Here is a 27,698-nt window from a genome sequence, read left to right on the forward strand (position 1 = left end):
GCGGTGGCGGCAGCCGACGACCAACGAGTCGACGAGCAGACGAGGAACCGGGTGGCGACGAGGAGGTGGAGGATCGCACACTTGATAGCATGGACAAACTACACAGGGAGAGACTCGTATTTAAAAGGCACGGGATAATGTGACAGCGTTTAATTGATAGACGGGAGCGCAACTCGAACTGAACCCAAATGAAAGCCCGACATAGGAACAGAGGAAGTCGAGCACTCTTGGAGGAGTGAAGTGGACATTATCAAGTATGCTGGAGTGCAGGGATCGGTCTTGCCTGACTGAACTTGCGCTATGCTTCATTTGGCAGAACCGCATGTTAAAAACCACCAACTCAGTGATGTTTCAAACATTTGAATCAAACCAGTTAATGATCTCAAACATTCCATACAGAAATGACAGCAACACATTTCAATCAAGTCAGTTTAAAGTTAAGAATTCTTTATTAAAAAGTGCAGAAGTGACATTACACAACTACTCAAAAAAGAATTGTTATGAGTCACTTGCTACGAGTCCTCAGCAGGTGGAGGGGGGAGGGCACCCCTACTGCCAGAACCAAACCCAGGAATCCTCCTCTGGTCCTCAACACCGGCAGTGGTGAAAGACTTGGGGGTCCCTGTTGGAGCCCGTGTAACATTTGACCGAAGTGAAGCATCGTCCTGGAACATGATGTTGTAGACTGGTGGGACCATCTGCTTAACCCTCTTTGCCTTGTGTTTGTAGTGGGCGGAGTGAAAACAGGGAGGCCTCTGGGGATGAGTGGGTCTGGGGGACCCTGGCAGCCATGGAAACAAAGGGGACCCGGGGGAACCTGGCGGCCCTGGAAACTGAGGGGACCCGGGGGAGCCTGGCAGCCCTGGAAACTGAGGGGACCCTGGAAACCATGGAAACTGAGGGGACCCGGGGGAACCTGGTGGCCCTGGATACTGGGGGGACTCGGGGGAACCTGGCAGCCCTGGAAACTGAGGGGACCCGGAGGGGACCGGTCCAGGGAACACAGGGTAGGGAGGCAGCTCAACTGACTCAGAAGATCCCGTAGTTGGGAACGGCTTGGGGGACCCTGGCAGCCCTGGAAACTGAGGGGACCCGGGGGACCCTGGCAGCCCTGGAAACTGAGGGGACCCGGGGGACCCTGGCAGCCCTGGAAACTGAGGGGACCCGGGGGACCCTGGCAGCCCTGGAAACTGAGGGGACCCGGGGGACCCTGGCAGCCCTGGAAACTGAGGGGACCCGGGGGACCCTGGCAGCCCTGGAAACTGAGGGGACCCGGGGGACCCTGGCAGCCCTGGAAACTGAGGGGACCCGGGGGACCCTGGCAGCCCTGGAAACTGAGGGGACCCGGGGGACCCTGGCAGCCCTGGAAACTGAGGGGACCCGGGGGACCTTGGCAGCCCTGGAAACTGAGGGGACCCGGGGGAACCTGGCAGCCCTGGAAACTGAGGGGACCCGGGGGAACCTGGCAGCCCTGGAAACTGAGGGGACCCGGGGGAACCTGGCAGCCCTGGAAACTGAGGGGACCCGGGGGAACCTGGCAGCCCTGGAAACTGAGGGGACCCGGGGGAACCTGGCAGCCCTGGAAACTGAGGGGACCCGGGGGAACCTGGCAGCCCTGGAAACTGAGGGGACCCGGGGGAACCTGGCAGCCCTGGAAACTGAGGGGACCCGGGGGAACCTGGCAGCCCTGGAAACTGAGGGGACCCGGGGGAACCTGGCAGCCCTGGAAACTGAGGGGACCCGGGGGAGTCTGGCATCCATGGATAATGGGGGGACCCGGGGGAGTCTGGCATCCATGGATAATGGGGGGAACCTGGCAGCCCTGGAAACAAAGGGGACCTGGAGGGGACCGGTCCAGGGAACACAGGGTAGGGAGGCAGCTCAACTGACTCAGAAGATCCAGCAGCCGTTGGGAACGGCTTGGGGGACCCTGGCAGCCCGGGAGACCCAGGGTAACCTGGCAGCCATGGATATTGGGGGGAGCCTGGCAGCCCTGGAAACTGAGGGGACCCGGGGGAGCCTGGCAGCCCTGGAAACTGAGGGGACCCGGGGGAGCCTGGCAGCCCTGGAAACTGAGGGGACCCGGGGGAGCCTGGCAGCCCTGGAAACTGAGGGGACCCGGGGGAGCCTGGCAGCCCTGGAAACTGAGGGGACCCGGGGGAGCCTGGCAGCCCTGGAAACTGAGGGGACCCGGGGGAGCCTGGCAGCCCTGGAAACTGAGGGGACCCGGGGGAGCCTGGCAGCCCTGGAAACTGAGGGGACCCGGGGGAGCCTGGCAGCCCTGGAAACTGAGGGGACCCGGGGGAGCCTGGCAGCCCTGGAAACTGAGGGGACCCGGGGGAGCCTGGCAGCCCTGGAAACTGAGGGGACCCGGGGGAGCCTGGCAGCCCTGGAAACTGAGGGGACCCGGGGGAGCCTGGCAGCCCTGGAAACTGAGGGGACCCGGGGGAGCCTGGCAGCCCTGGAAACTGAGGGGACCCGGGGGAGCCTGGCAGCCCTGGAAACTGAGGGGACCCGGGGGAGCCTGGCAGCCCTGGAAACTGAGGGGACCCGGGGGAGCCTGGCAGCCCTGGAAACTGAGGGGACCCGGGGGAGCCTGGCAGCCCTGGAAACTGAGGGGACCCGGGGGAGCCTGGCAGCCCTGGAAACTGAGGGGACCCGGGGGAGCCTGGCAGCCCTGGAAACTGAGGGGACCCGGGGGAGCCTGGCAGCCCTGGAAACTGAGGGGACCCGGGGGAGCCTGGCAGCCCTGGAAACTGAGGGGACCCGGGGGAGCCTGGCAGCCCTGGAAACTGAGGGGACCCGGGGGAGCCTGGCAGCCCTGGAAACTGAGGGGACCCGGGGGAGCCTGGCAGCCCTGGAAACTGAGGGGACCCGGGGGAGCCTGGCAGCCCTGGAAACTGAGGGGACCCGGGGGAGCCTGGCAGCCCTGGAAACTGAGGGGACCCGGGGGAGCCTGGCAGCCCTGGAAACTGAGGGGACCCGGGGGAGCCTGGCAGCCCTGGAAACTGAGGGGACCCGGGGGAGCCTGGCAGCCCTGGAAACTGAGGGGACCCGGGGGAGCCTGGCAGCCCTGGAAACTGAGGGGACCCGGGGGAGCCTGGCAGCCCTGGAAACTGAGGGGACCCGGGGGAGCCTGGCAGCCCTGGAAACTGAGGGGACCCGGGGGAGCCTGGCAGCCCTGGAAACTGAGGGGACCCGGGGGAGCCTGGCAGCCCTGGAAACTGAGGGGACCCGGGGGAGCCTGGCAGCCCTGGAAACTGAGGGGACCCGGGGGAGCCTGGCAGCCCTGGAAACTGAGGGGACCCGGGGGAGCCTGGCAGCCCTGGAAACTGAGGGGACCCGGGGGAGCCTGGCAGCCCTGGAAACTGAGGGGACCCGGGGGACCCTGGCAGCCCTGGAAACTGAGGGGACCCGGGGGACCCTGGCAGCCCTGGAAACTGAGGGGACCCGGGGGACCCTGGCAGCCCTGGAAACTGAGGGGACCCGGGGGAGCCTGGCAGCCCTGGAAACTGAGGGGACCCGGGGGAGCCTGGCAGCCCTGGAAACTGAGGGGACCCGGGGGACCCTGGCAGCCCTGGAAACTGAGGGGACCCGGAGGGGACCGGTCCAGGGAACACAGGGTAGGGAGGCAGCTCAACTGACTCAGAAGATCCAGCAGTCGTTGGGAACGGCTTGGGGGACCCTGGCAGCCCGGGAGACCCAGGGTTACCTGGCAGCCATGGATATTGGGGGGAACCTGGCCACCCTGGAAACTGAGGAGACCCGGGGGAACCTGGCGACCCTGGCGACCCTGGAAACTGAGACCCGGGGGAACCTGGCGACCCTGGCGACCCTGGAGAACCTGGCGACCCTGGCGACCCTGGAAACTGAGACCCGGGGGAACCTGGCGACCCTGGCGACCCTGGAAACTGAGGAGACCCGGGGGAACCTGGCGACCCTGGCGACCCTGGAAACTGAGGAGACCCGGGGGAACCTGGCGACCCTGGCGACCCTGGAAACTGAGGAGACCCGGGGGAACCTGGCGACCCTGGCGACCCTGGAAACTGAGGAGACCCGGGGGAACCTGGCGACCCTGGAAACTGAGGAGACCCGGGGGAACCTGGCGACCCTGGAAACTGAGGAGACCCGGGGGAACCTGGCGACCCTGGAAACTGAGGAGACCCGGGGGAACCTGGCGACCCTGGAAACTGAGGAGACCCGGGGGAACCTGGCGACCCTGGAAACTGAGGAGACCCGGGGGAACCTGGCGACCCTGGAAACTGAGGAGACCCGGGGGAACCTGGCGACCCTGGAAACTGAGGAGACCCGGGGGAACCTGGCGACCCTGGAAACTGAGGAGACCCGGGGGAACCTGGCGACCCTGGAAACTGAGGAGACCCGGGGGAACCTGGCGACCCTGGAAACTGAGGAGACCCGGGGGAACCTGGCGACCCTGGAAACTGAGGAGACCCGGGGGAACCTGGCGACCCTGGAAACTGAGGAGACCCGGGGGAACCTGGCGACCCTGGAAACTGAGGAGACCCGGGGGAACCTGGCGACCCTGGAAACTGAGGAGACCCGGGGGAACCTGGCGACCCTGGAAACTGAGGAGACCCGGGGGAACCTGGCGACCCTGGAAACTGAGGAGACCCGGGGGAACCTGGCGACCCTGGAAACTGAGGAGACCCGGGGGAACCTGGCGACCCTGGAAACTGAGGAGACCCGGGGGAACCTGGCGACCCTGGAAACTGAGGAGACCCGGGGGAACCTGGCGACCCTGGAAACTGAGGAGACCCGGGGGAACCTGGCGACCCTGGAAACTGAGGAGACCCGGGGGAACCTGGAAACTGAGGGGACTCGAAGGGGACCGGTCCAGGGAACACAGGGTAGGGAGGCAGCTCAACTGACTCAGAAGATCCAGCAATAGTCTGGAACGGTCGGGGGGACCCTGGCAGCCCTGGATACTGGGGGGACCCTGGATCCTGAGGGTAAGGAAGGGCCGGTGTATGGGCATAAGGGGTTGCCGGAGCAGCAGGTGTAGAAGGGCAGGATACTACCAACTCTTGGCCATTCAGCAGCAGGTAAACAACATGTACTTCATCCTGTAAATATAAAAGCATTAGTGGAAGACCCCCAAGGTACCATTTAAATGTGACAAATAAGTTGGCACCAAACCTCCATCTTGACGCAGGGCTCTTTGTAAGGAGCCCTGATCATCAATCCTCTACGTGATGAAGCCAAAGTAAAGCCACACAGTTGTCTGGATGACAGCAGGGGCTCCCATACGTTGGAGACTAAACACAAGTTTACATTAGTCTTTAACAAATGGTTGTCAAACTACAGCTCCTCGATGACTGGAATGTTTCATAACATCTCATGAGAAACTGCTGCAATGTACCTTTTACGAAGAGTGCCTCTGCTGCAGTTTTACCCATATTTAACACCATGCCATTCCTGAGGCAGGAGACTTTAGGGCGAGGAGGGTCAAGTGGACAAGACATTTTCATGGATTCCCCCCACAGCTTTAGATGCAGTACGTGATCGCCACCCTGTTGGAAGAGTAGGCCACTTGGCTCAAATTACACCAAATAGAGAGGTGTGTTTAGTCAGTTTTATGCTTTCATTATGAATTACCTGTTCAGTAACATGGCAACCTTGGTATGGAGCTACAAAAAGCACATCTCTGCGTGACCTTCTCACAGAGAATCCACACCGAGAAGGCAGCCGAGTCAAGGGAATGAGAGTCCCGTCACCTGAAAAAGCAGATCCTTAGATCAGTTGTTCTCAACCCTTGTCCTCAAGTACCCCCCCTGTCCTGCACGTTTTAGATGTTTCCCTGCTCCAACACACCTGATTCAAATGAATGGGTTGTTACCTAGTTATGCAGAAGCCTGTTAATGACCATTCATTTGAATCAGGTGTTGGAGAAGGGAAACATCCGAAATGTGCAGGAAAGGGTGCCCCGAGTGAGGACCAGGGTTGACAACCACTGCCTTAAATCAAACTACCCTCAGTTTGAACCGGAAATCCACAGAAATGCATCATTGACCTTACCATTGTCAACCAGAAAATGGGGAGCCTTCCGTCCCTTCATCCGCAAGGTCATAGCATCTTCAGCACACCTCACCGTAGGTCCCATCCGTTTTAGTTTAGCATTCATCAACAGGTGCCAAGCTAAGATAACAAAAGCAAGTTACACATAGTGGAGGAACCGCTACACGCGCTAGCCAATTTGAGGGATGCTGTAGGCTATACTCACAATCCATGCTTGTAGTTTGGTTAGCCTCCCGATCATCTGAATCAAAGGCAAGAGAGCCGTTTCTAGTTATGACACCAGGCGGAGAGCTGGGCTCATTTGCGTCACGAAGAAAGCCTCTTCTAAAGTTGGTTTCGAATTCCGTCGGATCAGTCTCTTCATTTGTTAACCTAAATGTGCTCCCATCTCTAATACTTCCATAGGAAACTGCTACAAAACAGGCCAAAGTCAGTACCAAGACGCGAAAAAGAGAATTACACCGCACCATGTTGAACAACCTCTCAACGCCACCCTACCCAACATACCACAAATACACATTCGACACAGCTTTAAGGTGTGCGCTCAAATTGGACGACCAATCATATTGGAGGTTGGCAATACTTCATTCTAACGCACCTGAAGTTAAATTGGATCCCCATCATGAAGTGACTTTCTCAGTGGTTGTTACCACACAGGAGTACAGGGGTTTCTTCACTTTGATCCGCCCAATTGGCAATTTGTTTGGTCAATTTAGTGCCGATGAGCACATGCCAATCCGACTTGGAAATAATATAAATAATATACATTATTTTTATTACATCCAATTATTTAGTTATGTCTGTTTTTGAACTTACAATTTGCTTCTGAAATATTTTGGATATTATTGTACAAGATGTTATTGTGATTGCGATAAATGAGGTTGTAGCCTAGAGATGTAGAGATTGCTTTCATGCTGTCAAAAGTTCCAAGTTTAAATCGATTAGCACATTTTTACATCATCACCATTTTCGGGATCAACCTATACTACCACTCAAAACACCATTGTTTAATTCAGCAAGTACAATAGATAACAAGCTTTATAATGTCTTATTTGAATGAAACAAGTGTGATGTTATTGTACATCTTCAAAGGTGCACATGTAGCCTAGCACTATTTCATACTAGGTTTAGAGACAGATTACCTTGTGCATTTTGAATATACGGTATTATTCCTTATATTATACTTTTATGACTCATACCTCAAAATTCATGCTCCACACATCCTATCATTTCATCACAAGGAAGACCCTGTTTTTGCTAACAAGGCCTACTTACCTGGAACCCCTTGATTCACCCACAGAGTTCTAAACAGACTCCCCACAGTGTTTTGACAAATCCAACCACAGTATCGTTTACGATTTTTCGGTCTGCAGTTGTAAAGGAGTTAGGCAATCGACTAAATTATCAAACATCATGCCTATTGTGTGTTCCTTGATCATATAGCCTACTACTTTATAAATATTATCGTACAGGTCTAGTATGGGAAGTACTGATGACATCAGTCCCTTTTACCTGCGGAAGCTTTAAACACATCTATTTTCAGTTTATTCAACTGCAATCATGGCTTACACAGCAAGAAGATTTGGCCATGGCAAGCACCATTCATCAATAACAATTGATTTGAATATTGTCAAGTAATTTTAGAGTACCATCTGGACTATTAGAGACCATTGAGAAGCTGGATCTGTAGCTGGTCTGTCAGCTTTCCTATTTTTTATGTATTTTATTTGTTTTCAGTCATTCTTCTGAGAGACAGGTGGGACCCTGGACATGTTGGACCTAGTTGAGTCCTCTCCCGGGATCTCCAAGTCAGGGCAGGGTGATGGCTTCTGGTCCCCAGCTGAACCCTCAGGAGGTTCTGGTGTCTCCTCCCTAGCATTGAAATGGTCAGGAGTTGTCGTTTCAGAGGCAGTCTCTAGTGCCCATCTGTATCCCACATTTGCAGGAGTGGTAGGTGTGCTCACACTCCCACTGTCCCCCTCCATGTTATGAGTCCAAGGAGGCGGTGGATGTGTGAAGAGACTGCCCACGCCCAGCAGGTATACCCTGAGGAGGTTCTGCGTTCTCCTCCCTAGCATTGAAATGGTCAGAGGCAGTCTCTAGTGCCTGCCTGTAAAACCACATGTACAATAAAATATGCTGAATTGTTAAAGATATATTGCTGGCCTTTATTAGATAGAGACAGTTGAGATAAACAGGAAACGTAGGGAGAGAGACATGAAGAAATGACCGGTGCTGGATTCTACCGAGGATGCTGCATCAAGGTCTCAGCTCATATGAGCTACGGTGGCACCCACAATCAATTCTCTATTCTTAAAACTTACTCTATTCTTAATATTTACTACAAAGGCTATCGGTTTAAGTAGCTTGTTCATAAGAATCGATAAGGTTTGAGGAAAAGGCAAGGCTACATTTTAAAGTCTGCACTGCAATCGTTACAAGTGTTTTGTTAGATTATTCTCAAAACATGAAAACCAGATGAAGGCGCTGACAGAACTGTGGTTTCAGCGAGGCTGCTGAAGACTGTAGAAGGTGTCACGCTGGGCAGCTGTGAGGGCTCTCTCAGTGGTGGGTCTCTCAGTGATGGAGCAGTACACATGGTACGTGTCAGACTACAGGAAACCACAGATGTCTAAGATTAGACATGCGCAGAGCTGTACATACTCATTACTGATGCAGCCAACAAGGCACGTAAAGAATTGAGACACGATTAGACATTTTACTTCATCGTTGTCCGAGGTCCTTGCATTCTCTCCCGAGGAGCCTGTGTGTTGCAAATGAATATTTGTGTTTGTTTTAGTGTGTTTGTGAACATTACCTCACAGTCAGGGTTTACATACATATTCAAACTTTCAAATTTAATCTGCCAACAGTTCTCAAACTATACTAAACATGAGATACTCTGGCCTTGCATGCACAAACCAGGAAGAGCAGCATTTGAAAGTGTTTCACTTGAGTTTTTTGGTCAGAGTTCATGTAGTTAATGTGAGCTCCCTGGGGCTTTAACCCAGGGGCTTTAACCCAGGATCTTTAACCCAGAATCTTTAACCCAGGATCTTTTACCCAGGATCTTTAACCCAGGATCTTTAACCCAGGATCTTTAACCCAGGATCTTTAACCCAGGGGCTTTAACCCAGGATCTTTAACCCAGGGGCTTTAACCCAGGATATTTAACCCAGGGGCTTTAACCCAGGATCTTTAACCCAGGGGTGGTGAGTGAGCAGGAGGGAGAGGCTCACCTGAGGGCACAGCCACAGATGGGACTGCGGTGATCAGACTGTAGAGCCCAGGATTCCCAGGCTCCACCTACAGGTTGGGGAAAGATTTCATCTGTATTTGACAGTATATCTGATGTAACATGATAAAAAAAAAAGTTTTGTTTTACAACAGAATCTTATAATATTAACATTAATTACATTTGATATTACATTGTTATCTCAGGTTAACAATCTGAAATTACTCAAAAAATGTGGATTTAAATAACCAACAAAAGAACAGTGTACAGCAACCACATTAACGCTCACATGGCTTTGACTGCTCACAGGCCCCATGCGCATTTTATCTACAACAAAGAAAACATTCTGTAAATGCGACTTAAATAAAGAACCATTTCTGAGATCATTAAACCACCAGAGCTCAGAATTTGCCCCTGAAGTGGAAGTGGGCCTGTGGTGCCTGCCTGAACAGGAAGTGGAAGTGTACTTTTAGCAGCATGTGTTTGTTACTTTGTTTCTCTGGAGCATACCTTCACTGCTGTGTACAGGGGTGGCAGCACATACAGGGGAAAGAAAAAGGATGTACTATAAATATTTTGCCATGAACTAAGAAGCAAGATCTCTCAAGATACAAAGGGACTTTCCTACCTTTTGGAGTGATTTTTCCCTGTAAAATACCACCAAAAGAATGAACCCCTGAACACACAGAGTACAGTATGGAGTGTAAAAGACCTCTCTACATTACAGGTCAGGCCTTGTGAGCTGCAACTGGAGAATCTTCGTCCTCAGAGAAAGTATCCAGTCAGATGTACTCACTGCTCCTCCAGCGGACACAGACAGCTATCAGACCCCCAGGGTCACACCAACAGTAGAAGCAGCCACACCCACCACCACCAGTAAGATCTGGGTTCCTGTATGGTGACACAATAATAAGCCATTAGCCTTAAAGTTATTGTTTAAAATGTTTGAAATTCAGCCACCTGACAAGGTTTTTCACTTGAAGCTTGTGTTTGAAAAGATAAAACAGGTAACCTGTAATCGTGACCCATCTGGAATCAAAGGGCACAGCAGAGCTCACTTGGGAACCTGGAGATGAGTCGACTCTTGTAGACCGCTGAGGTTCTGGACGTAACATTAGACCACAAGCAATTAGGAACCAAATAGAGGAAGAACATAGACAGAATGACTGTGCCTGGGTTATACGGCTCAACACTACCTCTTTTACAAGACTAATGAGTAATACTGTAACACACCCAATGAACTACAAACATCTTTGGACTTTATTCATTACTGGGCCCACTCACTTGCACTACTTGATTGTGTTTGGGTACCAGAAGGAGGATATGTTGTTCCTGCTGTTGTACCTGCTGAAAAATCCTTATGAAAGTTCTGAACTTAGACCATTATAGTACCAACTAAAAAACAAGGATTGGTTAGAAAAAGCTGTATTTTGAATGCAGACCACTGTAAATAACAGTTGCTTCATTCCATCCTTTTAAAGTGAGACTTTAGCTTACAGGTAGCAGGTGAGTCCAAAACATATTGAAATCTCCTCCTTTGGTTCTGTTTCTGGTGTTCCAGAGGATGAAGAACCTACTCACCAGCAGCAGAACTCTCAGTAGTATCAGAGGGTGCAGAGGTACCATCAGTCAAACCTGGACACCAGAGGGACAATAATCACAACTCAACAATCAGAGGTGAAAGATGAACAGAACATCTGTGTGTTTAAGAAAACGGAAACTCACGTGAAGTTTGATATTCTGAGGGAAAAGTAGAGGCAGCCATTGAGCCGAACGAGAATTTAGCATTATCATGACGGATTAATATTGTATAAGTGTATTGCCTTCAATTGATATTCAAAGTCATGCAAAAAATAGTTATTCCTACCTGAAGTTTGTGTTGGTGTCTGAGTAGTTGTTGGATCAGGAGTATCAGCTACCATCACATCTAAAACCAGATTAGATTGCCATGGTTCTATTGTGGGGTAATGTTGACACAGTGGGTAAATGGAGCAAGGTTTGTCAAATACTGATACCCTAAGTGACTCACCTGCTAAGTTGTACCCATCACTGCGTGGAGACAGAAAGTTTAGTGCTGGACCCACTCCATAGTCACAGCTCACCTCTTTACGCAACACAGGCTGGAGACGTCTGAGCAGATCATCTTTAGAAAGGAAAAACTGACAGAACCAATGCTGTTTTGAGGATTGTTTGGGGTTGATCTGTTTTGTTAGGAAGTGCGTCCTCTCCTCTCCAATGTAGAGATTACACCTGGTGTCAGTAAGGGCAGATCCAGGAAGTGAACAGGTGATGATAATGTTCTCACTAGCATGGACACTCACCACTGGACTCTGTCCTGCCAAGTAAACAGAACGGCACAATCAATGACCGATCATTAGTACCAGTCTCAGCTTTCTTCACATAAACTGTGAGGAGAAAGTGTATATTGTAAACTGTGGCATAATGATGTAATTCACATATCACCATGGCCTTAATAGATACACTTTAATGACCAAAAAGCTACGGAAGCTCTGTCCCTGTATCTCTGTTGACAAGAGAGATTATTGTTTGTGTCTCACCCCCCTACAGCACTTCTTCCTTGATGTAAGTCATTATGGTAAATTAGGTCAACACTAGTGGTAAATGTCTTACCTAGAACAATGACTGAGACAGGGTCACTGAGAAGGGATGGAGTCAAGCTTCCTGCAGTATAGTAGTAACATTTCACTGTGACCTCAGCAGCTGACCTTTGACCTGTCATTGTGAGGAGGGCAGTCCCTGTGTATGTGATCTCACAGGAGTGGAGAGGATGCTGGCTCCCTATGTCGATGTAACACTGAGACACAGGGAGATGTGGAGGAGTCTCACATCTCAGCAGAACAGAGTCTGTCTCTCTGATGACTGCTGGACTCACTGTCATTTTGGGCTGAGTACGATCTGCGTGATCTGAAGACAGGAATAGTCAGTGTTTATCACTGATTCATTGTCATATGGTATACCTCTGCAGATAAAAAATATAAAACTCACTCTCATAGTCCACCAATATTTGTGCTAATTGCTATACGTTTTTCTATTGTGCTATTTTAATTTGGTTAAATATTGTCCATTTTCATACATTTAAAAAGTGCCCCGGAATGGACTTAAAAAAATAATGATAATAAAAAATAGAATACTTTCTCGTCCGGACGATAAATTAATTTGAAAGGAACTGGTTATTTGCACTAAATATATTAGTTTCAAGTTTACTTGCCACTTATATTTACAAGTATGGCTACATTGTAATTAGCTGTGCCTGCTGCTCTACATAACCCTTTATTAAATATAAGTGTTGTCAACGTTGCAAATTGGGATGTGTTTGCACAAATAAAAGAACGCCAGCATGTTTAACCAGTCCCGTTTACCAAAACAGTTAGGCCTAAATATACGGTAGTGAAAGAATAGTCTTTGCTCTGCTTTACTTGGGCCTATATTACCACATAGTGTTACGCCTATAACATTTATTTAAACAGGCTACAAGTCAATAACAAAACAGTAGCAGACATGTAACAATACAAGTGTCTTGAATGAAGGCAATTCATCTAATGAACCTTGGGGTAAAGGGAGAAATGTTCTAGTTCGGACGAGAAAGGGTTGGCCAAGTGTTGGTAAAGTAGAGTGAGTCTATCGTTGTAATGTAAACGACAACATTCATTTTTACTGACCTTGAGCACTTTGACGGCAAACAGCACCTAAATAAAATGACAGGAAGTAAGAGCATCAGACATATGCATATCTGCAAATTATAATAAAAATATACACTCACAGAGGAAGAGGATGGCTGACAGCATTGGACCTGTGTTGGAGTGCAGCACACCCATGTTACAGAAGGACAGACATTAGCAGTGAGTGAACAGGACTGGGGGCTGGTGTGACTGACTGAAATGACGTTGAAGCATCAGTAACCACACAATGAGCTCTGAATGGGAGAACTGAAAAAACCATGTGGTGAGTTGAATCAAGAGAGTAGGCATTCACACTTTGTCACATCTGGAGAAAGCAAATAGTAGTCATCAGGTTTTTATTCCATTTATTCATAGTTTCAGGATGCCAAGACCAGAAGAATCTCACAAGAAGCTTACCAACACGTAGTATTGTCGTGGACATTGTTTCCACACATTCATTGATCTAGGAACTCAACAATTTAACAGAAAACTGTTGTCTTTAACCTGGCACAGTGTTCCTTTGCAAGATGGTAATTACCACCAGGGGTGAGGAAAACCCTCAACGCACAGTCACAATACTCCTGACTTAATGAGAGTAACTTTTACTTCCAACAACTCAAGTCTTTGGCATATAGGAGTGTCTTTTAACCTACACATTTGTACAATATAGTTTGAAAAACTCATTAACTCACTCAAAGCCACATTTTGTTTCTTTTTCGGCAGAAGTAAATAAATCAAAATGAACACTGAGTCAATTCCAGGGGCGTAGGTTAGTTTTAAAATGTTGGTTGGACTGTTTTTTTTTAATTGAGGATGTGGCAGTTAAATACAGTTTTATTGTAAATAACTGGGAGTTGTCAATGACACCTACCAAGTCCAATCTAACGCTTCAATTACATGATCACTCCTTCCCGTTGAATGTGTCAGTTGTGACCATAAATGGTTCTTATTATGATCCCGTGGCTATGTACTGAACATCTTTTTCGATCTCTCACCGACATCAAAAATGGGAGGCACAGCTGAGTAAGAGCTGCCCTAATTACATGTTATCCAGTCGTGTTCCATAAACCTTTCGTAGACATTCCCACCCCTCTTCAACTATACACAAACCGTTTCTGAGGTCGAGATTGGTTATGGTGGAGTGAAGGGGTGAGAGCAGGAATGTTAGATGTTTGGCGTCAAGGCAGGGGTGAGGCCTGGGAGGTTAAGGATGAGGGGAGGGGTGCAGGGAGGGGAGAGACCTGGGAGGTTAGGGATGAGGGGAGGGGTGCAGGGAGGGGAGAGACCTGGGAGGTTAGGGATGAGGGGAGGGGTGCAGGGAGGGGAGAGACCTGGGAGGTTAGGGATGAGGGGAGGGTTCCAGGGAGGGGAGAGGGCAAGGGGAGGTTAAGAGTGAGGAAATATTTGTACGCCCCCCCAACTCATCCGTTCACTTAATTTGTGCTTATCACATGTTTAACAACATCACGGGAGCCAAACAGTTCACTTTCACTGCTACATTTATTTGAGTGATCAAAGAAGACAAAGTGTCCATCAGCGCCATAGTAAGCACACGTTGTAAAGAGAACCTGCGTAACTACCACCATTCCTATAGTTTCATATTACATAACGTAAATAAGCAAACAGCTATATTGGCTATGCACACGAGCACTTCCGGTGAAGTTAGAAACGTAACTTTTAATATCCAGACAGTTTTGTTAGAAACTGAGAAAGACATGTTACATTACATTATCCATAGGGAACAAATATGACAGACCATTTATTTATCAGTTCACATTAACAACTAGCAGAGCGGATTTAGTATACTGTATTGAATATTGTATATTATTTGTTTATTTAGGAGATTTACTATATTTTAGCACATTGTAGCGGTTTAAATATTGTCCAAACAACCCAAACTAATCCCCTATGGTTTAAAGGAAGATTGAAAACTGAACAGTGTATTAGCATGAACCAAATAATGCCAATACCAATATAATTCCAGGTATTTGACTCTATGGGTTCAATCAGAACAAGAATGGTCAAAGAAAGGTTAAAAAGAAATACGCATTTAACAACATTGCAAACAAATAAAATGAATTATAAGGAAAACATGTTTCAAAATAAAAGGCTTTAAAGCTTACCTACTCTACCATGATCATTGTAAATCAGAGAGAAAGCAAAAGGTGAGCAAGGAGTAGGACAAGGGAGAACTGAGGAGAAGGTCTCAGGAGATGAAGAATCCACAGAACAATGCATTACAATTCCCTTTATATACAAGACCAACCAGACCTCATCTTGAATGGGGTGTGAGAGCCATCAAGTTGAGACCGTCCAGAAACTCCAGACTTTAGCATATGAGAGGTGGGGGCAGGTTTGACACCCAGCCTTACATTATCATATATGCAATCTATGCTCTGTGTACTTATATGTTATGTTATACCAGGTTGCTTTGCGTTGTTTTGTCCTAAGAATTTCAGTGCCCAGTCTAACCCTGTGTTGTTTTGTGCATCTGAGAATAAAATACTTGAACTTGTTTTCTCAACACAACAAATAAAGGTTTCTGTTTTCTCAAAACTTTTTTTCAAAAATATGTTTTTAACCTTTCTAAAACTTTTCTACAATGTCAAATTTTTGGGGGAAAATATTTGTTCATCCTCTAAACTTTCCCAAACTAAAATAACATAATGTTAAATAGCTAACTGCTATAGGCTATGCACACTACAATGATACATATTTCAATTGTTGACCTAGTATAGTACAGTACAGTACAGTACAGTACAGTACAGTACAGTACAGTACAGTACAGTACAGTATAGTATAGTATAGTATAGTATAGTATAGTATAGTATAGTATAGTATAGTACAGTATAGTATCCATTATAACAGCTTCAATCAACCCATCAGGGACACTGACTGTCTCCCCACCTTCAAGAAAAGGCTCAAGATGCACTTGTTCGGGGAGTACAACAGCACATAGGAATGCTTGGCTGGACCTGATGTTAGTTCCTTAATGTGTGGGTATGTTGTTCAATAAAGGATGTTCCCTGACAGAGGGAGTGTGAACGGTTGACTCAGTGACCATCCCTCTCCCACGCTCTAACTGCTCTCTACGAAGTGTTTAAGAGCCAGAGACTTCTTCACCTCTGCTAATTCCCTGCAGCTGGAGAGAGAGCAGCCAGACCAGCCTACTGTCCTCCTGTGAAGAGACACGCAGCTCAGAGACTTCTGACATGGATCTGGGTAAGTCAGCTCCGTAGATTCTTGTGGATTGAGAAGTTGCTTACAGTAGGAGTCAACATAGTTTCCATTCTGGTTTGAATGAGTTGAGGTTATGTAGTTTAGCAGTAGGTAGAATTTATTCTGGAGTACAGTAATGGTTAGAATAAAGACCTCTGTTGTTCAATAATAGTGAGAATGAACTTCTGTATGTCACTATAACAGCAGTGTTTTTTATAGTTGTTATACAATTTAGATAAAACATACCTCTTGTTATACCGTCATTATAAAATATCACTTTTTGTAGAGTTTTTGCAGTAAAGTGCTAGCCTAGTTAAGAAACAGTTAAGTAATCTATACAGGGCATTGTTATTCATATCCCTTTTTTTCTTACAAGTTTGCTGCGCACAATCCACTACTAGGCTATAGAAACTATCCTTGCTTAAACCATTATACAACAGTTCAGGGACGCAAGTTTGATATCAGCTTTGGCAGGAACATCTATAGTAAATGCATGCGCGCAAATTTTTTTCGCATTCATTTGAGTGCAAATACTGTTTTTTGAACTTCATTTAATATTGTTTTTATGTTTTAGTAAGATGTATCAAGTAAGATGATCGGTAGGCCTATCATTTAGAAAACTACCTCAATTCGGACTTGTGTGCCGAGTCTGACACCTGCTTCTGTGTGCGCGCAGAAGTGGCTATTTGCCAAGCTCAGAAGAGCGCGCTGACTTGGAATTCTGCGGGCATTGGCATGTTTTCGGTTAAACTTTTTACTTCTTTGATTTTACAAGCGTTGATTGGGATACTGCGTTGATTTTTTCCGTGATTATCAATCTAAATTAATGCACTGACTGATAAAGTAAATTGTTAAAACTCAAACTTTAGATTTTACTGGAGCACAGCAGAGTTATACTGGGGCACGTGACCCAGCAAAAATGGCCTAATGACCCCCCTGACTCTATTGTTCAGTACTAGTTAAGATATGCTAGGAATTTTTACTGTGTCATACCGATGCATTCCCAGAGTGGCAGTGGCTGTCCAGATCACTGGCTGGCTGGCTGTTTGACTGGCTGATTGGTTGGCTGGCTGGCTGTTTGACTGGCTGATTGGTTGGCTGGCTGGCTGTTTGACTGGCTGATTGGTTGGCTGGCTGGCTGTTTGACTGGCTGATTGGTTGGCTGACTGGCTGTTTGACTGGCTGATTGGTTGGCTGGCTGGCTGTTTGGCTGGCTGATTGGTTGGCTGGCTGGCTGTTTGACTAGCTGCTTAGTTGTCTGTCTGGCTGGAGCCCCCTCAAAATAGGGCTAGATACGCCCATGGCTATTGCGTATGGAATAACAATGTGTGGCGTTAACATACCGGAGCCTGTTATTCTGAGTGCTATTGTGTAGTTGAATAACTTGCCATTCCAGATTAAATGTTTGTTCTTGGTCTTGAATTTTGTGAAATAAGTTTCTAAATAAATGCGATTTATTGTCCAGTGCATATATGTTTTTTTCCTCTTCATGACGCATTTTTGACTGATGCGATTTATACTCCGGAGAGATTAATAGTCCGAAAAAAAATTGAAAATATGGTAGCTACACACATTGAGAGATAGAAACAGTAACTGCTAGTTAGACAGTAACAGCTATCTAAACTGTAACTGTTAGTTCAACAGTAACAGCTATCTTAACAGTAACAGCTATCTAAACTGTAGCAGCTGTCGCAACAAGGAGCTAAATGCAAGTTTAACAGCATCTAAGCTTTCAGTGGTCTCGTCAGATTGATCCAGTTGACCTGTCAAGTAGTTCAGTCATTTTATGAAAAAAGGTATAGGACTTATGTCTCTGATTGACAGTTGAGTAGACCTTGAATTAATGACTGAATCTCTGCCCCTTATGGTGACATTTGTTTGCATCTAGTCTTTTACTGTAAGATGTCAACAAGATTCAACAAGACATTTTCATCTGGCTATATCCAATGTTAAGATATGTTGTGGTATTTATGCAAGTTAACACATACCTAATTAGATTATGCACCAGTTTGCCCATGTTAACAAACAATTTACAAAACTTTTGTACATTTTCTTTTTCTTGATGTAGGTAATCAACTCAGTAATTTTCATGGTGATATCTAAAGGTTACAAATTTTACCTTATTCACGTGAGAAAAAGAATGAATGAATAGTCTATATTTAGGTATTTTTCGAAGCTTTCCCCTATTGGGATTCTTATGGGCTTTTTTTCCCTTACTCAGGACATATGGAGGATACAAAATCAGTTGAGTTTGCTTCTGTTGCAATTTGTCATAGGTTGACCCCCATTTTGGCTTAAAATGACTGGACTAAAGCTGCTTGGTTCAGGCAGGAGGATTCTGTATTTACTTAATACTTTATTGCACGCTGTACAATACATGATAGTACATTTGTTTTGGCATTGTGGTTCTGCTTGCATCGGCTCCCTGCCGCACCCAACGGACACACCGTCTCGACCTCCGAGCAGAGAGCAACCCCCCTTGATTTATGGGTGGGGCTGGGTGGATCTGCACCCCATTTTGACGTAAGGTCACATCTGATTGTAAACTGGTTGTTTTGTGTTTATGTGGGTGCGGGCTGTATTCTAGTTGTGAATAAAGTGGACCTCCACTGCGAGGCCAATAACTCCGCCCACCGGACCAATGACATCAGCAAGCAGCGCCTGATTGTGCGGAGGGGGCAGTCCTTCCTGTTGACCCTCAGCCTGTCCCGCCCCTTCAACCCTGCCTCCGACACGCTCCTGATCACCGCTGAGACGGGTACGTTATCGGATCTGCGCCAGGATGTGACATACTTGCAACTTGGTTCCTCCACTATGGACAAACATTGTCAACATCTTGCGTGTCTGATCCCTCCCTCCATGCCTCCTTCCCTTCTTCCTCCCTCTCTCTGCCCCTCCCTCTCTTTTTCCACCCCTCCCTCCCTCTCTCCCTCCTCTATCCTCCATCCTTGCCCCCTTCCTACCTCCCCGCCCTCTCCTCCAGGCCTCCAGGCTTCAGAGTCTCTTGGCACCCGGTCAGTGTTTAGTTACCCCAAAAGCAAAACGGGGAAAGCGGCGTGGGGGGCGGAGCTCGACCCAAAGACAGTGCTGTTGGCAGGAAGTGTGACCCTGGCCGTGACCCCTCCAGCGGACGCTCCCGTGGGTCAGTACTCCCTGTTTGTGAAGACCAAGGCAAGGGCGCCCAACGGGGCCAGCGTGGGAAGCCTGCTGGTGCTGTTCAACCCCTGGTGTAAAGGTAAACCAGCCCCTAAACAGTCTATCACATGCTGGGACTGATCCATAAAGTGTCTCTCAACAGTCCATAAAAATCTGTGTGTGTGTGTGGTGTGTGTCAGATGACTGGGTCTACCTGAGCGTGGAGGAAGAGAGGCAGGAGTATGTTATGAAAGAGCAGAGCATCATCTATTGTGGTTCGGAGAACTACATCAGCAGCCGGGCCTGGGACTTAGGACAGGTACGTACACACACACACACACATGCACACACACGCACACACACACACACACACACAAACACTAAATCAAACACACATACAGACAACGATTGGTGGTCACAATTCAAGAGCTGTCTACCAGTCAACAGGTTTGTGTGTTTGGGCTGACAATCAATAAGACACTTTATTATATGGCAACGACGGTACGAGCTTTCTGATATGGGTAGTCATGCCAGACGTGTATTGCCCTCCTCAGCGGTCAATACGGCTCCGTATTGCCCTCTGACGTCATCTTCAAAATGAGCGACGAGTCAGCTGCGTTTTACTATCCAGATGATGCTGAAAAGATTTGTCATCGAAAGTGAGGATGAAGACTAGAGTCCTTTAATCATTTGTGTTGTTATTTTGTGTTGAAATTAAAACGATTTTAGCAGAACCATGTTTGTCCGGTTTCTATCAAAAGTAATGAGTTGCTAGGCAACACATGAAACACAGCGTGAGGAGACTTGAGAGCTAGCTTCAATTAGCCTAGAGGTACCATTTATTTTTGTTTACAAGATGAAAAGAAGCTAAAAATGCCATATAATAAACTACTTTCTAACCTCGACCGTTCGGTCATGCCGGGAAATATCAAACCTCGGCTTGTGTATCGTTACACCCCTAACAATCAAAATAACCAACAATGACTAATAAAACACAAATAATTGTAGTAACAAGGCTAATTCCTCATCTGTGCTAACCCTGACCCCTGACCCTACAGTTTGAGGAGGACATGGTGGATATCTGTGTGAAGCTGCTGGATGTCAACCCCAAGTGTCTGAGGAACGCTTCGCAAGACTTCTCCGCCCGGTGCAACCCCATCTACGTCGGCCGGGTGGTCAGCGCCATGGTAAATAAGCGCCATGCACCATGGTAACTTAGGCCTGTTCCTTGACCATGAAACACTGTAGAAGGCTTCAGATAAAAGCATCAGCTACACGACTAAACATCAAATGTCAACACCACATCATTCATCCTTCGTGCATCCCAAAACCCTTCTCAGGGTACGGCACCAGTGTGACCTGACTGTTCTCTGACTATTCTCATCAGATAAACTGCAACGATGACCGCGGGGTGGTGATGGGAAACTGGAGCAATTCGTTCGCCGGAGGGGTCAGCCCCACCCAATGGAACGGCAGTGTGGACATCCTGCGACGCTGGCGGAAGTTTGACTGCAACCCTGTCAAGTACGGGCAGTGCTGGGTGTACGCCGGCGTCATGTGCACAGGTAGAGAAGAAGCCCAACAGCCCCATCTCACCCCACCATCTGTCATCCTCCCTCTCGCTTCCTCTCGCAATCCCTCCTCTCTCTCTCTCTTTCACTCCTTCCCTCCTCCTCTCATCTCTCTCTCCCTCCCTCCTTTTCTCTCTCTTTCTCTCCTCTCCTTTCTTTTCTCCCTCCCTCCCTTTCTTTCTCACACTCCTCTCTCTTTCATTTCTTCCCTCCATCCCTCTCTCACCATCTTTCCACACATGCCTCCCCTCCCTCCCCTTTCCTCCCTCCCAGTGTTGAGATGTCTGGGGATCCCGTGTCGAATCGTCACCAACTTCCAGTCGGCCCACGACACGGATGGCAGCCTGACAGTGGATGAGTTCTACGGAGACAGTGGAGTCCTGGAGAAGGCTAGCAGTGACAGTGTCTGGTGGGGAACAGGGCCTGCTGGCCTTTCACACACAACACACAAGTGTAAATCAACCATCTATCTGTCCTGTAAGAGTGCTGTAAAGACAGTCCATCTGTCACGTCTGGATTACAGCATGACTCTGGTGGGGTTTAGCAGGCCTGGATTACAGCTGTGGTAGAATGGTGTTGTAGAATGTGGGTGTTTGTTGTTTTTACAGGAACTTCCATGTGTGGGTGGAAGCCTGGATGAAGCGTCCCGACTTGTCAAAGGACTCTGTGTATGACGGCTGGCAGGTGGTGGACCCCACCCCTCAGGAGAAGAGCAGTGGTATGGTCCAAAAATCTGTGCATCACAATCATTTACTCTAGATCCCTTATCCCAAGATGGAATGTCATCTTTCACTTCCTCCTCTTTCTCCTCCTCCTCTACTTTGACTTCCTTCTGCCTCTCCTCCTCCTCCTGCTCTTTGTTCTCCACCTCCTTCTGTTCCACCTCCTCCTCCTTCTCCTCCTCCTCCTCCTCCTCCCTCCTCCTCTTTTTCCTCCTCCTCTCACTCCTCCCCCCTCCCCCCTCCCTACAGGCGTGTACTGCTGTGGCCCCACACCGGTCAAGGCCATCCTCCTGGGCCACACCAATGTGCTGTATGACGTCCCGTTCGTGTTTGCCGAGGTCAACGCCGACCGGGTGACGTGGCTGGTGGCGAGAGATGGATCCAAGAAGAGGATCCACTCAGACACCGTCTCCGTGGGACAGAACATCAGCACCAAGAGCGTGGGCAGTGACAAGAGACAGAACATCACTGACAACTACAAACACAGAGAGGGTCAGTACACACACACATAAACAAAACACACACACACATCTCAGGCAGCTGCAACATCAGCAACAGGTTCAGCACAGACACACACATGCAGACACCGTGTGTGTCATGTCTCACCTGGTCTCTTGCGTGTCCGTCCTCCAGGCACCAAGGACGAGAGAGATTCTTTCAATCGGGCTGTGAGCGGCGGCCTCAAACCCGTAGGAACGCCAACCGCACCCACCACAGGACCCACCCCTGGACCCACCCCCGCACCCACCACAGGACCCACCACAGGACCCACCCCCGCACCCACCCCCGCACCCACCCCCGCACCCACCACCGCACCCACCACAGGACCCACCCCCGCACCCACCACAAGAACCACCCCCGCAGCCATCCCCACACCCACCCTTGCACCCACCACCGGAAACACCATTTCGAACACCAATGGAACGTCTAACAGACCCGTGGCTCCGGGGGCCGTGGAGATGAAGGTCGTGGTGGAGGACAAGCCCCTGAGTGGGGCCGACATCAGGCTGAAGCTGGTGGTGCGGAGCCTGGCTGGCGCCCCCTGCAGCCTGCTGCTGCACATCAACGTCCAGGCTATGAAGTACACCGGCACCCCCGCTTCTCAGGTGCAGACGGAGGAGAAGCAGCTCCAGCTGGCCCCTGGGCAAGGTACTGAAGCCACCCTGCCTCTGTATCACTCTGCCTCACTGCCTCTGTCTAACCCTGCCTACCTACCTGCTGTTCAACCCTTCCTATCTATCCAACTCACTGCTCCAGGCTGAACGCTACCCTAATAGTGCAATGACACTCCCATGAAGGACTGTAGTACTGTTACTGACGCTCGATGGTGTTTGTGTTTTCCAGAGCTAACTGTTCCCATCCTGATCCCGTTCTCCGTGTATGGAGAACCCATGTTGGAGAACAACAGTCTGAGGGTGTCAGCGTTGGCTACGGACCAGAAGAACCCAGAGAACGTTTACCTGACGGAGATGGAGATCGTACCGAAAGACCCTGCCCTCACCATCACTGTGGGTCTCCTTCCTCCTGTCTGCATGTCTGTCTGCGTACCTGTCTTTCTGTCTGCCCATCGTCTGACTGCATTGTCAGTCTGTCTGTCTATGTGTATGTCTGTGTCTATGTCTAGAGGATGACTTTGTTGACCCTGTGTGTGTGTGTTGCAGTGCGTGGGCCCAGCACAGCAGTACCGTGAGCTGATGGCAGAGGTGGTGTTCATGAACCCCCTGGATGAAGCTCTGACAGACTGCACCATCACGGTGACAGGCAGCGGACTTCTGGAGAGTTCCTTGGAGACCAGGTCAGAGGTCCCACCCTCACACACACACACACACACACGAGGTAGAAGCACTCTGCTAAGAAGAAAGAATCCCTCCACCCATATCAGATCCATGCCACTCACACCTCCAGAGGTGTGCAGGTCAGAGGTCAGGTGAACTGCAACAGGGTCTGAGTGTGTGTTTGTCTCCCCAGGCTGGCCTTGTTGCTCCCCGGTCGCCGTGTCCGCGTGCAGGTGCCCCTGAAGCCGTACAGGTCAGGGCATAAGAAGCTGGTTGCGGACTTCAACTGCAACACCTTCAGGAACATCAAAGCTAGCTGCAACGTCAACGTAGCTCCTTATAACTGCTTCGGCTATCGCTTTGGCCGCTTCGCCTGAGACTGGCCTCACCCCTTCCTGAGGTCAGACTTGTATATGTATCTGGACCTGGGCTGTGTGCTTCTACTATATTGATATTCTGAGGGAAAAGTAAAGGTAACAATTGAGCCTTACTCTTATTGTTTAAGTCAATGAAATACATGACAAAATAAAACATGATAACCCCCACCTACTGTGGCCTATTCTGTTTTCAGACCTGTCCAACCTATACATACACATGTATTGGTATTAAATGTACATGATGCTGGGGTAGAAGGGAAGAAACGTATGCAGGGGTAGAGCATTTCATGGCAGGCCTTGTTTTCCATTTGATGTAAATGCAATGTACCCCCTGCTAACTGTGACTAGGAAAGTGTTACATGCCTGAAACTTATCCTGGTTACTTATACCAGTCCCTTCAGTGTACAGTAAGAATCATTTGATGCTGGGATGAACAGACAATACATAAAAAATTATACTTTTGTGGAATAAAGTCTTCCTTTCTATTTGGGGATTACCTACATGAGTGAGTTTGGTGATGTGTGCATTCACAAGATGGGACTGGTATGTGTAACCACAGTAAGTTTCAGGCATGTAACACTTTCCTAGTCACAGTTAGCAGGGGGTGCATTTCATGGCAAGAAGGAATACAACAAGCCTGCCATGAAATTAATGCACCCCCCTCTATTGTCTGTTCTGTATATCCCAGCATCAAATTTACATTGCATTTACATTTATTCATTTAGCAGACACTTATCCAAAGTGACTTCCAAGAGAGAGCTTTACAAAAGTGCATAGGTCAATGATCATAAACAACGAGATAGCCCCAAAAACATTGTGGGTAGCCAAAACACGAAGCATTCATTGTGAAAAGCAAATACGTGACAATGGGAAGAAACATAAGAGCATGTAGATGTAAATAGATCTAAATAAACACTGAGTCAACTCCAGGGGCACAAGTTTGTTTTCAATGGTAGGTTGGACAGTTTAATTTTATTGAGGATGCGGCCGTTAAATATAATTTAATTGTACATAATTGGGAGGGACAGATTTGACGTCCCTCCCAATTATGTACAATTAAACGTGATTTTATTAAGTGTTTAATGTACAATGAAACCTACAGCCCAGGTCAAGTCGTCAATGTCCTTTCTCACATGGGAAAGCGGGTCTTTGTATTGGGGGGAGGTGGGCACGTCATCCTATTTGGGGGGGAGTAGACTCGTATTTGAGGGGAGTGTTTTCATTTGGGGATGTACTCATATTGGGGGGTATGGTTTGCACTTCAGGGCCACCGTATAACAGAGATACAAAGTACAATGTCAAGAAAAAAAACGTGTCATTGTCACATTACCAGAAGATGTTCCTCTTTTAGCCTCTAGATGGCGCTATAACACTTCTGTTACCGTAAGTCACTGTACTGGGCTGGACATCTGTACTTTACTCACTGTTATAGAAGTACTTAAAGTGTGGGTACGTTGTTCTATAAACAGTGGCGGAACCAGACTTTTATATATGGGGTGGCCAAGGGGTGGCCAGGGGGTCCACCAAGACTGAAAATGTGTGTGTAACCTTAACCTGGCATCCAAGCAGTGTAAATTATTCGTATACTAATGCTTATGAGAAATATAAATAAAATTCACTTAAGCCTGTGTTTTTAAGTGTGGCCTAGTATGAACCACTAGGGTTACTTAATCAAATTCTACATTTACTATGAATAGACACGTTTCTCTACATCTGAATTGCAACAAATGTCTTTCTTAGACACACTGTACTGTAGGCTACTCAAACTGGAGAGACTTTGGTCATTGTTTTCATGAATATACTGTATAATCTGGGTTTAACCAGGTTAGATCCTTCTTTTACATTAAAACATAACTATTAGTGTTCATTCACACAAAAAAATGCCACAGCCATCAAAACAAGAACATTCATGAATCAACAACCAACATTTTAAAGTGTTGTACAGTTTTAGATGTTTTTGCAGAGCATTCCAGTCAGAGGCGGCAGCATAGACCAAGGGTGGATTTGTGTTTGGGAATTTCTTACTGGATATAGAGGGGGTGTTGTGCGTGACAGGAAGCGGATGCAGCAGGTGAGGCTGGTAGGGGGGTATCCGGTGAAGAAGGGTCTTGTAGATGAGGATAAGCCAGTGAATGTTACGTGTGAAGTGAGGGCCAATTTACCAGGAAGTAAAGAGTACAGTGGTACGTGTGGAAAGGTGGCAAAGCGGGTAGCAGAGGGATAGACAGTGTCGAGTTTGGAGAGTGTTCCCTTACATGCAGATCTGTATATTGTGTCACCGAAATCAAGTGAGGGGAGGATGGTAATTTTGATGAGGGTGAGTTTAGCGGAAGAGGTGAAGGAGAAACGATTTCTGTAGAGGAACCCCAGTTTGGCCTTGATCTTAGACAGTTAACTTAGAGATGTGGAGAGAGAAGGGTAGTGTAGAGTCTAACCAGATGCCCAAGTATTTGTAGGTGGAAACGTGCTCCAGGGCGTTTCCCTCGCAGGTGGTAATGTGTAATGGTGGAGGGGAGGGCGCGTCCTTCCGGTGGAACCACACGGCCTTAGTCTTGGATGGGTTTAGTGACAGTTTCAAGTGAGAGAAGGCATGTTGTACCTGGAGGAAGCTATCCTGGAGTGTGGATTGAACAGTGGCAAAGGAAGGACCAGAAGCATAGAGGATTGTGGATCAATGAGTGAGTGAGGAGGATTGTAAAGATCAATGAGTGAGTTACCAGCAGCTAGGGGTATGTTGTTGATGTAAATGGAGAACAGTCTTGGAACCAGTAAGGAACCTTGAGGGAACCCTTTGTTGACTGGGAGAGGGTGTGAAAGAGAGAGAGAGTTGTCAAACCGTACGTGTTGTACCCAGTGGGAAAACCATGCCAGTGAGTGATTTGTGACTCCAATACTGCTCAGCCTACTGACAAGGATGGTGCGGTCAACAGTGTCAAAGGCTTTGGCAAGGTCAATGAACACAGCAGCACAATGTTGTTTGGCGTCCAATGCAGTTGTAATGTCATTTAAAACCTTTAAAGTAGCTGTTGTACGCCCATAACCAGCACGGAAACCAGACTGCACCCCCAATAGAAACCCATACGCACCGAGATAGGATGTAAGCCGTTTGTTCACAAGCTTCTCAAATACGTGGACACACAGGGCAAGATGAAAATGGGCCTACAGCTATTTGGGTCAGACTGCTCACCAACCTTAAACAGGGGGAGCACAATGGCTTCTTTCCAATCTGCTGGTATTTCTGCCGTATGGAGTGAGAGGTTAAAAAGGTCTGCCATGGGTGCTGCAATAAAGGGGAGCCGCAGTTTTAAGAAGGAAAAAAGCGGCAAGCTCATCAGATCCAGCTGATTTTTGGGGGATCCAAGGTGGACAGTTCCCCAAGAATCTCCCCTCTGAAAGGGCGCAGGGAGAAACTGTGAAGAGGGACATGGGGGGGGGGGGGGGGGGGCAGACAAGACTATGGGCTATGGACGGCAGAGTGGTAGGGCCTTGGGTCAGTGTCTGCTCTGATGTACAAATATAGTTTGGTGATTATAAAGCAGAGCCAGACTTTATGAAATGGCCATTAAAAGGTATCTGCTTCACTAATGGCTTCACCTCTGCTAATTCCCTGCAGCTGGAGAGAGAGCAGCCAGACCAGCCTACTGTCCTCCTGTGAAGAGACACGCAGCTCAGAGACTTCTGACATGGATCTGGGTAAGTCAGCTCTGTAGATTCCTGTGGATTGAGAGGTTGCTTACAGTAGGAGTCGACAGTTTCCATAGTAGTTTGAATGAGTTAAGGTTTTGTAGTTTAGTACTAGGTAGAATTTATTCTGGAGTACAGTACTGGTTCGAATAAGGAGCTTCTGTAGTTCAGACCACTTGTTGGTCAAATAAAATACTAACCCTGACCACTTGTTATAGAGTTGTTATAAAACACCACCTGCAGTACAGTGCTAGTTTGGAAACA

The 27,698-nt window shown here is 48.3% G+C and overlaps 3 protein-coding genes and 1 long non-coding RNA gene across 4 annotated transcripts; 1 reads left to right on the forward strand and 3 right to left on the reverse strand.

The window, feature by feature from the left end:
- Window positions 1–426: 426 nt before the first annotated feature.
- Window positions 427–3,723, reverse strand: LOC146272403 (uncharacterized). The gene is made up of 3 exons (XM_084705506.1): window positions 3,713–3,723; window positions 1,814–2,108; window positions 427–1,714 (listed from the first exon to the last, which is right to left on the reverse strand). The coding sequence occupies exons 1-3, from the start codon at window positions 3,721–3,723 to the stop codon at window positions 506–508; spliced, it is 1,515 nt and encodes a 504-aa protein (XP_084561632.1). The 3' UTR covers window positions 427–505.
- A 1,035-nt stretch (window positions 3,724–4,758) lies between these two features.
- LOC146272404 (uncharacterized) lies at window positions 4,759–6,625 on the reverse strand. The gene is made up of 6 exons (XR_014766672.1): window positions 6,242–6,625; window positions 6,037–6,156; window positions 5,617–5,735; window positions 5,381–5,531; window positions 5,158–5,276; window positions 4,759–5,084 (listed from the first exon to the last, which is right to left on the reverse strand). It is a non-coding gene; the product is annotated as an uncharacterized LOC146272404 (long non-coding RNA).
- Window positions 6,626–10,094: 3,469 nt separating this feature from the next.
- Window positions 10,095–12,283, reverse strand: LOC146272405 (uncharacterized). The gene is made up of 10 exons (XM_084705510.1): window positions 12,278–12,283; window positions 11,903–12,086; window positions 11,593–11,606; window positions 11,301–11,430; window positions 11,139–11,198; window positions 10,997–11,011; window positions 10,853–10,906; window positions 10,556–10,618; window positions 10,284–10,373; window positions 10,095–10,162 (listed from the first exon to the last, which is right to left on the reverse strand). Exons 1-10 carry the CDS (start codon window positions 12,281–12,283, stop codon window positions 10,095–10,097), a joined length of 684 nt encoding a protein of 227 aa, XP_084561636.1.
- Window positions 12,284–16,097: 3,814 nt separating this feature from the next.
- Window positions 16,098–23,922, forward strand: LOC146272406 (protein-glutamine gamma-glutamyltransferase 2-like). The gene is made up of 14 exons (XM_084705802.1): window positions 16,098–16,173; window positions 18,758–18,928; window positions 19,154–19,405; window positions 19,506–19,624; window positions 20,364–20,492; window positions 20,693–20,870; window positions 21,150–21,285; window positions 21,485–21,594; window positions 21,848–22,090; window positions 22,232–22,364; window positions 22,485–22,747; window positions 22,943–23,106; window positions 23,260–23,393; window positions 23,567–23,922. The coding sequence occupies exons 1-14, from the start codon at window positions 16,164–16,166 to the stop codon at window positions 23,748–23,750; spliced, it is 2,226 nt and encodes a 741-aa protein (XP_084561928.1). The 5' UTR covers window positions 16,098–16,163; the 3' UTR covers window positions 23,751–23,922.
- Window positions 23,923–27,698: the final 3,776 nt, after the last annotated feature.

This window comes from Hypomesus nipponensis, chromosome 9 (assembly GCF_054491055.1).
Source record: "Hypomesus nipponensis isolate SF chromosome 9, ASM5449105v1, whole genome shotgun sequence".
In the NCBI taxonomy this organism is placed as follows: domain Eukaryota; kingdom Metazoa; phylum Chordata; class Actinopteri; order Osmeriformes; family Osmeridae; genus Hypomesus; species Hypomesus nipponensis.

Excerpts from the sequence above, each read along its gene's own strand:
- LOC146272403 (XM_084705506.1), bottom strand. Across the intron at positions 1,715-1,813 it reads TTTGTTTCCAGGGCTGCCAG|GTTCCCCCGGGTCCCCTCAG; the intron begins GTTCCCCCCATT and ends CAGGGCTGCCAG.
- LOC146272406 (XM_084705802.1), top strand. Across the intron at positions 22,091-22,231 it reads CAACTACAAACACAGAGAGG|GCACCAAGGACGAGAGAGAT; the intron begins GTCAGTACACAC and ends TCCGTCCTCCAG. Across the intron at positions 22,365-22,484 it reads ACCACAGGACCCACCACAGG|ACCCACCACCGGAAACACCA; the intron begins ACCCACCCCCGC and ends ACCCACCCTTGC.
- LOC146272405 (XM_084705510.1), bottom strand. Across the intron at positions 11,199-11,300 it reads TGATGGGTACAACTTAGCAG|ATGTGATGGTAGCTGATACT; the intron begins GTGAGTCACTTA and ends ATCTGGTTTTAG. Across the intron at positions 10,163-10,283 it reads CAGATGGGTCACGATTACAG|GAACCCAGATCTTACTGGTG; the intron begins GTTACCTGTTTT and ends GTCACCATACAG.